The 12,301-nt window shown below is 42.7% G+C and overlaps 1 protein-coding gene across 1 annotated transcript in view; it reads left to right on the top strand.

Annotated features, from left to right (window-relative positions):
• MCM9 (minichromosome maintenance 9 homologous recombination repair factor) overlaps window positions 1–10,013 on the top strand; it is a 35,205-nt gene extending 25,192 nt beyond the window's left edge. The window contains exons 8-13 of the mRNA XM_035109177.2: window positions 888–1,062; window positions 3,058–3,260; window positions 3,464–3,667; window positions 4,272–4,354; window positions 4,859–5,004; window positions 5,338–10,013. Of these exons, the coding sequence (XP_034965068.1) occupies window positions 888–1,062; window positions 3,058–3,260; window positions 3,464–3,667; window positions 4,272–4,354; window positions 4,859–5,004; window positions 5,338–6,715 (2,189 nt within the window). The 3' untranslated portion in view covers window positions 6,716–10,013. The remainder of the gene's footprint in view (window positions 1–887; window positions 1,063–3,057; window positions 3,261–3,463; window positions 3,668–4,271; window positions 4,355–4,858; window positions 5,005–5,337) is intronic.
• The last annotated feature ends 2,288 nt before the right edge of the window (window positions 10,014–12,301 follow it).

Genomic DNA, 12,301 nt, shown 5'->3' with positions numbered 1-12,301 from the left:
TTACTGTTGCACGCCACCCCAGTCTCGTGAGCAGTGCGAGATTACGGGGGTTCCAGGCACTTATTCAGGGCTTGTGTTTCTTTTGGAATGAGAGACAGTGGAGACTGGTGTCTCTATGATATATGGTTTACTTACACATATATTCAACCTGAGCCTACATGTAGAGGTTCACAGCATTAACACCCCCAAATGGTCTTGCTCCTCTCATAGCCACAGCCTTGTATTCCAACAGAAATCAGGCATGGTTCTGTCTCCCAGCTGCCCAGCTTGCAGCCTTGCTTCTACTTGCTAGTTCACATAACTCAACACTCAACTCTGGCCTTTGTCTGGATCCAGAAATTAGAAGGAGGCTCAAGCATACAGCCTACTGTTCCCCCCCCCCCAAAAAAAAACTCATAACACTAGTTTCTCCATCAGTTTTCCCCCTCACACATGCTCCAAGCAGGCTGCCCACCTCTTTAAAAATAAATAAAAATAAATCTGCATGTACTTGGGTAAGTAAGTTGTTGTTTTGCCTTGTTAATTAAGAAAATGATTTTTTTTATAAAAACAAACAAACACTAAACTTCCATAGGGAATTCTGAGGAGGTTTCATGGTAACAAAAGGCACTAGCTGCATCAGGTCTGTCTTCACTGGAAATTGTACTACTGTCACCTTTACTTATTTTAGGCCAGGCATCCCCAAACTTCGGCCCTCCAGATGTTTTGGACTACAATTCCCATCATCCCTGACTACTGGTCCTCTTAGCTAGGGATCATGGGAGTTGTAGGCCAAAACATCTGGAGGGCCGCAGTTTGGGGATGCCTGTTTTAGGCTGACCTTTGTTAAGCCTTGTTCAAATGAGATTGAGCCAGGGTTGCTCAAACAACACTTTTCTGTTCCAAAGGTTTAACAGTGACTGCTGTGAAAGACTCTGGAGAGTGGAACTTGGAGGCTGGAGCCCTCGTGCTGGCTGATGGGGGACTTTGCTGTATTGATGAGTTTAACAGCATCAAGGAACACGACAGAACCAGCATTCACGAGGCAATGGAACAACAGACCATCAGTGTGGCCAAGGCTGGGTAAATCTTTTTTTTTTAAGGGCCATGGATGCTAATTTATTTCACCACTCTTGTATTGTTGTTGCATGAGGGTCTGCTCAAACAAACTTTGCAGGTTTTCAAAGAAACCAGAAACCTGCAGTCTGTTTTCCAGAAGGGAAAGCAGAAAGAGCAATGGACCTTCTTTCAAACTCTCTGGGGAATTTATTTTTTAATCTGCTTCCAGCCTAACTGGCGTATACCCAGGAATATACATGAAACCAGAAAGCTAAGCGAGTATAAAATTCCATCCCAGCAAATCCCAAAATTTCAGCTGTTCTCACTATATGACAAGGTATTAGCCATTGCAGTGAGTGCTAAGTACTTCCATCAATTTTCAGACCTCTACCAGGTAGGGAAAAACCCAGCTTCTGTTGACTGGCTGTTCGTTCCCTCTTTGCCTCACCACCTTCTCAACTTCCCGCAGTGAAGAGGTGAAACATATCCCTACAACTGATGAGCGCCGCAACCCCATAGTCGCCTTTGACTGGACTTATCCATCCAGGGATCCTTTACCTTTTACCTTACTAGGGAGCATTCCCCATTGAACATAGTGGGGCTTGGCTTCTGAGTAAACATGCAAGAGCTAAGTGTACTTGTTCAGCTTTTACAAGCCACAAAAATGGGAGTGAATAATGTTCTTTGGCACTATGTTTGCATCTTATTGTACCAGTACTAGACTGGACATATACACAACTTTTAAATGACCATTATCGGATACTATTTTCAGTGTTGTTTTTTAAAAAAAGGAAAACCATTTTTAGTCAGGAGAGCAATGAAACAGTTGTTTTGTGCTGCAGATGGAATTTTAGACCTTTCCTCCATTCCAAGTATGTGTTCTGGGGCTGCAACCTTTCACTTCCATATTTAGACATCCTTAAGGCATTACAGGGGGGGGGGGTCAACTCTTGATTTCTTTTTTGAATCTCTGTTGTTACTGGCTAAGAGTCAAAATATTTTTTCCCATGTTATGTACTACAAATATGAAAGCTAAGATTGTTGGTGCTGTACTTTCTTCCTCTCGGTACAATGAGGTAAGAGCAAAGATGGCACCAACTAGAAATAGATCTCTTCGAAGTCAGATTTAGAACAGCTGTCTAAATGTCTGCACTGAAAGAGTTATGCTTACTTGGACAAAACACCCTTCTGTAGCTCTGAAAACAAACCTTGGGTCAAGGTCAAATGAATTAAGGGATGGGGGAGGAATTGCACCATACTAAATGTTGTTATAGACACCGTTCTTATGATCGTGGTTGTTTGTATAGAGAAATTGTGTATATTTGCAAACATCTGTGTATTTATGAGTGTGCGTGCAAGTGGAAGAACACAGACATGCCTGTGCATCAAACAGGCGTGTGTGTGTGTGTGTGTGCATGCATGCATGCAAGTGGCAGAGACAACAGTGTAAGAGAGTTTTCATGGAATTTCCCCCCAGTGTTAAGATTGTCAACTTTTGATCTAAAAAATCATTCCCCTCCCTACCTCGGTTATGCTACGTAGTGAGAGCTTCTGGTAGATTGTAGAAGAGGCAGGAGGATGGAGCTGGGTGGGTTATGAGCAGAATCTGGAGTATTCAGATTTTTAAAACTGGCTTTTCAGACTTTAGTTTTAGCTACCTGACAAAACAAGTTTACTGATCTAATTTTGGCTGATTAGCAACTCTAGTCTACTGCCAATTTAAAATTATAGATGTGGCCTCCAGTCCAGACAGGGTTCCTTGCTGGCTCCTGATCTTATCTGTTACCTATATTTGCAGTTCATCACATTCATCCCAAACCACACTTTATTTGCATTAGGTTCCGCAAACCTTTCAAGCTAGTTCGTCACCTCATCTTTTCTCTCATCCGTTCAGCCTATGTGAAATTTCTGAAGGGACGGTTCAAAATGGAAAGGACCCAAAAGTGTTTCTTTGGGCAGGGGGGTTGTGGTGGTGGTATAACGTAGTTCTGTGTCAGTATCAATCACGTTTCTCTTCAGTTTAGTGTGCAAGCTGAACACAAGGACCACTATCTTGGCAGCAACCAATCCAAAGGGGCAGTATGACCCTAACGAATCTGTCTCTGTGAACATCGCCCTTGGGAGCCCTCTCCTTAGCAGGTTCGACCTTGTCCTGGTATTGCTGGATACAAGAAATGAAGAATGGGATCGCATAATTTCCTCATTCATACTGGAAAACAAAGGTAGCAGTGGCTTTTGCAATCAGTTATAGAGAATATATCTAAATCTGTATACTACCTAGACTATATCTCCATTTGTGCTCATGCAGAATAAGTGCACCAGGGGGTTGGAGCCAACAGCGGTGTAGTCATTGTGAAGTCTATTGATTTCTACTCTGTGTCTTATTTTGCTAATGCAATTCTTTCTGCAAACTCTTCTCATGCAGCTTGCCCAAGTGTGTCTGAAAAGCTGTGGACTATGGAGAAAATGAAAACATATTTCTGCCTTATAAAGAACCTGCAGCCGGTATTGACTGATGAAAGCAACTTGATTCTTGTCCGCTATTATCAGATGCAGAGGCAGAGCGATTGCAGGAACGCTGCGCGAACCACCATCCGCTTATTAGAGAGTTTGATACGATTAGCTGAAGGTGAGAGCTTGGGTTTCCTCTTCCTTTTCTAGCACTTGCATCATACGAAATAAATTGGGAAACGTTTGTGGCAGTGCTGGAGCCAGGTTATGCAGCTGGTTAGACTAAACTCCTAAATGTGTGTTTGAATGCTCCAGGGGCTACAACAAATGCTTGTTTCTGTTTTGCACTCAGTATGGTGAATCTCTAAAAGGGTTTTATCCAGTGCAGCAGCACGTGCATATATAGGGTTTCCTTGCCCTATATATTGTATGCTGTAGCTAGGCTATGGCCACTCTGGCTTGCAAATGTGTGAGTTGTAACATGGATTAAGAGGCTTTTAAATACTACACCCACCACCGGGAGCCCTAATATGGGTAAGTAGTGCTTCAGTTGATGGGTGCAAGTAAGCGCCTGGAACCCCTGGAATCTCGCAGCGCTCAGAGGTTGGGGTGGTGTGCAACAGTACTTTTTAAAGATTAAAATCAAAAACCGTTGCTACTGTAATTCCATTATCGCTTTCTATCTAGAGCTTTCTAAATGGGTGGCATATGCATTTAATAAATTTAACCCAACCATCTGCTCATCAGTTTCAGCAACATTTGTTGTTGTTGTTTGTTTTTAGCACATGCTCGGTTGATGTTTAGAGATACTGTGACTGTGGAAGATGCAGTAACCGTGGTTTCAGTGATGGAGTCTTCAATGCAGGTGAGTTTCCATGTAGAGTTTGGCAGCTGAAACAGTTCTTTGTAGTACACGTGACCGGAAGCAAGCTTCACAACACAACGAGGAGACCACGCTCTTCCACATCTCAGAACTAATCTTCAACAATTCCTAACATTAGGCCTCAGTTTTGTACATTTGAGCCTGTAAATAAAATATCTCCTGCTTCTACTGCTCTACCACCAGCACTACTGAAACCATGATGGTGAGCAAGGCATCAGGGAAGGAGGAGAGCCTTGTGCAGGCAGAATGGAAGGCCCCCATGAGTGTTGTGGTGCCCACACATGCTGCACTGAATAAGGGTGCAAATGCCTGTTTTTATAAGCTAAAGATACAGGGTTAGTTTGAAAGCAGTTTTATTCAGTGCTGGAAAACCTCCCAATCTGTGTGCTGTGTTATATAACCCCTTTAACGGCATATAAGTTTACACACAGACATATCTAATTAAAGTTCATTTGCATTGTATTTCTCCCTTCTTCTTTCCTGCAGGGAGGTGCACTCCTTGGAGGTGCCAATGCCCTGCACACATCATTTCCCGAAAATCCCTTGGAGCAGTATCGAATGCAGTGTAAACTGATCCTCGAGAAGCTGGAACTCCAGGACATTCTGCGTGAAGAATTCCAAAGACTTGACAGGTGATAAACATTTATACAGGAGGCAAAAAAAAAGCCCTTGTAAATCACAGTGGATTCAGGCAACACGTGTGCTATTGCAATAGACAGTAGCATAGGATGGCCACTAAGAAACTTACTGTCCAGGGTATCAAAGTGAAGATGCATGGTGCCGAATAATAACTCTGTAATTAGACAGTTGCTTTCATTTACTTATATGCTTACCAAAATCAGAATAAATAATTAGGGCTGTAAACCCAAACATAGGTGGAGCAGATCCTGCATTTCATAGGATCAGGGAAGGGGGAAATGTAGTTTATTTTTGTAAAAAAATAATAATTTGTTTTTGTTTTGCAGATTGCAGAATGAAAATTCATCTCAGTCTCTGCAGTCCAAAGAGGCATCCTCAAACAATCGCACACTTGAGAAATCGGAACAGATGTCTCATCCGCAACATTCAGACCAAGAGGGCAATAATATACAATTGCAACCTGATAAGCATCCAATATTTCCAAGCAGCCAGACATCTGATGATAACAGAGTAACAAAAGAATGGGACAAACCCAGTGAAGGCAGCAAGGACAGTAGCTTGAGCTGGTTTGACAGTATGACGGACAGCAACACTGAAGCTGAATGGAGCATTTATGAGTCTCCAGTTGCAAGAATGTCTCCAACTGCAAGAACGTCTTTGAAAGACCCACACTACAAACCCTGCTCTAAAGAAAGAAATGACTTAAGTGAAGCCAAGCAAACCACAAGCTTCCCTCCAGGAGCAAGTGCCAAAGGCCCAAATGCAGCGGATTGTACCTCACCTGATTTAGTGATTACTCAAAGGGCCTCTAAGAAATGGCGCAGGGCAAATGTTGAAGGAGTTAATGTGTTTTGTGCAAGTACCCCAGATCCTAAGGTTGATTGCTCTCCAACTTTATTTTCTCCTGGTCCAGCCGTTGTTCCACAACACCCCAGAACAGACTCGGGTGCTTCCTCACCTCACAGTGCGTCTTTAAGGCAACAGAAGTCTGCTACTTCAACCAGAAAGCGAAACAGAGGCCAAACAAATAAAGGTGCAGCAGGAAGTTCTAAACTTGAAATCCTGGAAGATTTGGGACCTGCGGCTGCTAAACTAGCTAAGTTTCAGTGTAAGCAGAAGCCAAAGCTTCCTTGGCCTTCCGAAAATGAAAATCATGCCCAGTTGCCTGATACTGTCTGCAGCCCTCACACTTCTACCAAAACTGTGTCAAAAGTGGGGAAGCCAAGGGGAGAAGACTGTCCTGAGGAACACCGCAAGGAACAGAATACTAAGGTGGGAAATAATAGAATGGAGAAACTCCCTTGTGATAACCAAAGAGAGGAGGAGGAGGAGGAGCAAAACGATCATTCACTCCCTTCCTCCACAAAAAAGGCAAGAATGAGAGAGGAAGTAGCAGATGGTGCGAACACAAAAAAAGTGTGCTCCAGTATACTGGCAAAATTAGCCAGCTTTGCCTTCAAGCCATCAGCTGAATCAAAGCCAAAGTCTCCAGGTTTGTTGCATGTCACCAATAACGACAGGGACAGACAGAGGGAGCCATTGGAGGCCCAAACCTCCAATAGCATGGGGCACTCACGGAAGTGCTTTGAACTGGGAAGAGCCAGCACTGGCACAGGAAAAACTTTGTTCTCAATAGCCGATTTTGATGATTCCACCCTAGACTTCGACTGGGATGAAGAAAGCAAGAGGGAACTCAAATCTTAAAACAGAACTTCTGCTTCCTCCTCAAAATGGCACTGCAAAATGCTGGAAATGAAATCTGCCTTAATCTTGCCTAAATGAATCCACCAAATGGTCTCTTTACAAAGGTTGGGTTCCTGAGCTTACTCCTGCTGTTGGAAGCATCCTCTGAGCAAAGTTCCACTCATGTGATACTTCTGTCAGCAGAACAGGGGAAGTGGCATTCAGTAATTTTCTCCTTCCTCTTGTAGTCCCGTTCCCCCCCCTCTTTGTCCTGAAAACCTTGTTTGGACGGTTCTCCAAAGCAGCATGAGACATGGGAATGAAGAACTGGAGAAAATGCCTTGCCCCTTTCTGCCAGCAGAATCATGCACTAGATCCGGGTCCCATCAGTGAATGGATCCTCTCCATTCACAAAAACCTAGTTAGGATTCAAAGAACAAAGAACATTTCTAAATCCTGGCGTCCTTAAATGTGGTACTTTTAGGACACCCAGACTGCTGTCCTCAAACAAGTTAGTAGACTGCTATGGAGTTAGTAGACTACTGTACTGCGTCAAAGTTAGTAGACTACTATGGAGGATTGCCTTGAGGCAAGTATCAGGTCAGGTGCCATTGCAACTAATTCCTCTTTTCCTCCCAAGATGTCTGATTCCACTGACTGTTTTGTTGGCATATTTTAGATATCACTTGGTTAAACCGAGGGAGGAATAACCCCTGACATATGAATATATGCCTATATATGAATACACAACACTTTCCTTATGGCTTACTTGGGCACAGTCCACTTCAAGAAAGTCCTTCCTTCCTTCCTTCCTTCCTTCCTTCCTTCCTTCCTTCCTTCCTTCCCGTGATGCGTCTGTTAGGATCCCATCCATGTCCTATTGAAATTGTTCTTTTGCAGCCATAATTGGTAGTTTATGTACTGCTAGCCAACTGGTCCATATTTGAAGGAATTGAAGTATTGCTTAACAGTACCATGGATCTATAGCTAAATGCCAATTGCATAAATCATGTTACTTCTCAGATGTGATTTGCTTCTCATTTATCGTGCATGTGCTTCAACCAGTAGCACAAGGTGCGGAGAAAGTGTGTCCTCATTTAGGCTGGAATCCTACCAGTGGAGTTTCTTCCTGTCTTTAAAATACGGTGGTGATTTAATGTGACTGGCATAGCTATGTTGTACTGCTTCCACCCGCTAGATGGGAGTTGTAGTTCAAAGCATCTGCAGAGCACCAGGTTGGGAAGGCTGCTTTAAGGGGATAAATTTGTTTCCTAAGGTACCCTATGCATTGGATATTGATTGGCTGGTTGGTTGGTTGAAAACCCAGCTTCTGTGTTCCATTTTACAAGCTTGGGATAGATTATTTTTTGAACTTTAGGGGCTGATCCACATTCAGGGCTGGTGTTTTTTAAGACTGGTATTGCTCCTTGCCTCCTTTTGATTCACTCTGTGCTTGCTGCTGCCTTGAATGGATGGATACACACCGAATGGCTCGCCCTGCCAGGGTATGGCATGGGAAAGAGAATTAGGCATATGGAAAGAAACAGTCCATGTAATCAGTGATGAGGGGGGATATATTTTGGTAACCTACTTAGAAGTTGCTGTTGCTTTTACAATCAAGCAGTCTATAAACCCTGAGTACATCATTTTTAAAAAAGACATCTCAAATGCCACATAGATCCTCCCACTTTTTATTGTGCTTCCCAGTGGCAGGTAGTATGGACTCGAATTATGAATGTGCTCCATGGCGAGCAGCAATTGCATTTTCAAAAATCCCCAAGGCAACCCTGCCTTGCAAATGCAGGGGCTGCAATGTGGATCTGGCCTAGGAGATAATTTGGTACTTTACCTCCTTTAGGGTAACAGAAACCAGGTGTGATGAGGTTCACAGCCCACACTTGGTTGATGTCCTGAATTTGGAGGTTACTGAACTTCACAGCGTGTCTTCAAGTCGCTGTATGTGTTGGTATTGATTTCTGACAATCTGTGCCCTGGTTTTGGTGCCCAGTGACGGCAGCACCAGCAGTTCTCCAGTCTCTGCAGGGCACTGACATAAGCAGAACATTTCTCCCGTCTCTGCACAATGAATGCACTAGACTAGAGCACATTCCACACAAGAGGGTCTTTGTATTCCTCCTGTATCCAAAGCTATGTAGAGTTCATGCTGAGAACCAGGGACAATGTGCTTGTAACAGAAGTGCATTAATGGAAAAGACTGGTGTGACCTTTAGTAAAAGACAATCTCGTTCTAGATCATTTCAGTATTTCTCTTAGTTGTACTTGCCATAAAAGACAAAATCACGACTCCAGAATGGAACTGAAAGTTATGCTCTTAACAGCTTTCCTTATATCAGAGGGCTTTTGCTGTTAGAAATACAGATGTTATTTTGCTATGCTGTTTCAAACAAAGGAGATTTCACAGCTTTCTTAAGCATCATGTGTCCTTTAATCCAGTTGCTTGGATGTGTGTGTGTGTGGAACAGCTCAAGAGTGAAGTCACAGTCAAGGCAGTCAAGAGACTTAATGAATAACAGTTTTTGCCTGTGCTTTCTTTTTATCCCCTAGACTTTGGTCTTTTTCCCCTTGTGGTTTTGTACCATTCTGGCTGAAATCCTATACAGTACATGTTTACCTATGAGTAAGTCTCATTGAATTAAAGGGGGGCTGCTTCTGAACAGAGAGATGTAAGACTGTACTGCACTTATCAAAGACTGTTCTCGTTGATTGAGAAATAAATTCATATATTACACTAGTCTGATCCTTGAAGCACTGCATCAGCAGAAGCTCCATTAATGTGCATGGGTTGTCTGTGAGTAGAGAATGCAGTAGGTCACACTGAAAAGCAAAGCTGGAATTCTTACTGAATAAATAAAGCATCAGTCGGGTCTCCCAAGTGATGGCAAGTAGTATTGCATTCCATAGGAGATGCATTTATTGACGGAAAACTTGGTATTAAATGCTCAGTATTTGTTGCAATTGAACCACAAATTTCATTAATAATAAATGATATGCTCTTTATCCACTAGAAACTGATATTTCCTGTTTTATCCATTTTGAGAACAGATTGCTTTCTGTTATTCTTGAGAATGCGGGGGGGGGAATCTCATTGGAATCATAATTATTCTTCCTTGACCGAACCTTGTCATTTGCATTTATTTTATCAATGAAAGCCTCGCCCTACAGCAGTTTCCCCACTGACCTTTCTTGTGCACCCCCCTCTGTACACTGGTTTTGCATTTGTACCTGTGAGTGCTTATCACTTCAATGAATGAATAATTTTAAAACAAATGAATCGGATGCAGTGAACTAGGCCAGAGTTTACAAGGGTAGTTATCCTGCTTTCAGGCTCTGTTGGTAAGGACATCTTTTGATCTTACAAAGTCCCTCCCCCCCCCTTCCAAGAAAAAATGTTTCTATATAAGCTCATTTATTTGTTCACTGAAATAACAGTATATGAATGTGGTTTAGTGAAAAGTATACCTGGTCAGATGTTGCTAGATGCAAATATTCTCTCAATTTGGGGCTGTGGTGGTGGAAATGGCATACCTTTGCATTACCCATGCTTTTTTCATCCCTTGAGAACTGCGACATCAAAAGGATGACTTTAATGTATGAAATTAGAATCAGAGCTCAAACACTACAGAGAGGCCTTTCAGAGCACCTGGTAAGCATAATACTGCCTTGGGGAAGGGCTTTGCTCTCACTCGCCCTCCCCCACATTTACAGTTGCTTATTTGGGGTGTGGTTGGGGTTTGGAAAAAATATTGTTTTACAAAGTATTGTTTCTGGTGCTGGCCACCAGAGGGAACTCTCCAACGTTTAAAGTCTTCCTCTGCATTTTTGCAGCTGGTTTCTGCAGCCTTTGAGGGTATCCTATACAGTAGAAAGGTTGTTTCTCTGTTAGTATTCAAGCTGTAATGTTTGTGTTGCTGTTGTTGTTGTTGTTTTAAAAAAACCTTTTATTTCTTTTTTCTCTCATGGATCGGTTCACTTGCTCGGAATGATTTCTAGGCGGAACTTTAAAAACAATTGCTGATTTACTTTTGCTTATTTGCTTTGTGATCGGGGTACTCCTGTTTTTGTTATGACATATGCTTCCTAGTGCACATCCTGCTTCCTACAGTGGCCCATCAGGTGAGCCAGACCCCCACCCTCCCCCCACTTTGTTTTCTGCTGTTGGTCCAAGCTGGATATTATTTTGAGCATGCTCACAAATATCACTTGAACATTTTCAAGCGTTTTCTAGCTGGAACATTTTGCTGTGCAAAAAAGAAAGAAAACAATTTGCACATTTTTTTAAAAAGTTGTTTTAAAAGTTTCCTTTTAATGTTTGGGTTTTAATGCTGTAACTCACCTTGGGACCTTTGGGTGAAAGGCAGGAAATAAATTTTAAAAAATCATTTTTTTATTTCATAAAATTTATATACCGCTTGGGTTATTTTGTTGTTGTTGTTGTTGTTGTTGTTGTTGTTGTTTTACAAACCTCAAAGTGGTATACAAAAAGAATAGAACAATAAAATTATCAGTAAAAAAGAGAGTTAAAAACAGCTATTTTAAAACATTCAAAAATAATTAAAGTCATTGATAAGATAAAAGCACATGCCAACATTCTACATATCTGGTTAGGTTCATCCCAAAAAAATGTTTTTAGCAGGCAGCAGCGTGGCAGCAGTGGGCAGGGTGAGAGGTAAAAAGTGGGTGAAGCAACTGGGTGTGATTCTTACCTTTGTAGAAATAGGTCACATTCCAGCCGCGTGCAAGCCTGAGGTTTCTGAACACAGAGATCCTCTCCATTCCCATCCAGGAAAGGCAAGAGGCGATGTCACAATTCAAGGATGCGTTACAACCCAGCAACGGACCACTACCTGGCCTGAGGTTCACCACCCTTGGAAAGAAGAAGGCGCTGTTGGCTTTGTTTTGCTGCCAGTGTGTTGTAAAAAAGGATCGTGTGTTTCCTGGGTTGCAACTTGATTGGGCAGCTGCGGTTGGGGGTGGGGAGCCATTAGGATGTACTCATTATAACAAGTCAGAATACTACTCTGTCTAGCTCAGTGTTGTCTGGAATGACTGGCGGTGGCTCTGAACTACATGACCCTTGGAGTCCCTTCCAACTCTATGATTCTGTGGTTATTTGGGTTTTTCACACAGACGGCATTCTCAGCCTGGGGAATTGAACCTGGGAGATTCAGCATGCAAAGCAGGTGCTTCACCACTGAGCTGCCGCCCTGTCCAGCAGGGATGACTTCTCAAGAGTCATTTGATAAGCAAAAGCCAGTAGTTGAAGCCTTTTCACAGCATGGAGCATTGTTCCACCCACTAAGGTCAGCAAATCAATGGTGAAAGGCATACCAAATGGAGCCAGTTGAAAAGTTGGCAACCGCAGGGCGCTCATGCAACATCCCACTTGGCTTTGAGAGGGAAATGACTTCCAGTACTATTCACCAAGAATTCACAGATTAGCCTTTGCCAACCTCCATGATTTTTACACTACAACTTCCATCTGTCCCAGCTGGCATGTCGACTCCAAAACATCTCGATGGTACCAGGTTGGCAAAGGATGTCTTCAGTCATCGTCTGGGTAGTTATCCTTGTATATCTAGCTTAATA

Source organism: Zootoca vivipara, chromosome 3, assembly GCF_963506605.1.
Source record: "Zootoca vivipara chromosome 3, rZooViv1.1, whole genome shotgun sequence".
Lineage (NCBI taxonomy): Eukaryota > Metazoa > Chordata > Lepidosauria > Squamata > Lacertidae > Zootoca > Zootoca vivipara.
Note: the sequence above shows the minus strand (reverse complement) of the source record. Positions and strands in the feature narration are given on the sequence as shown.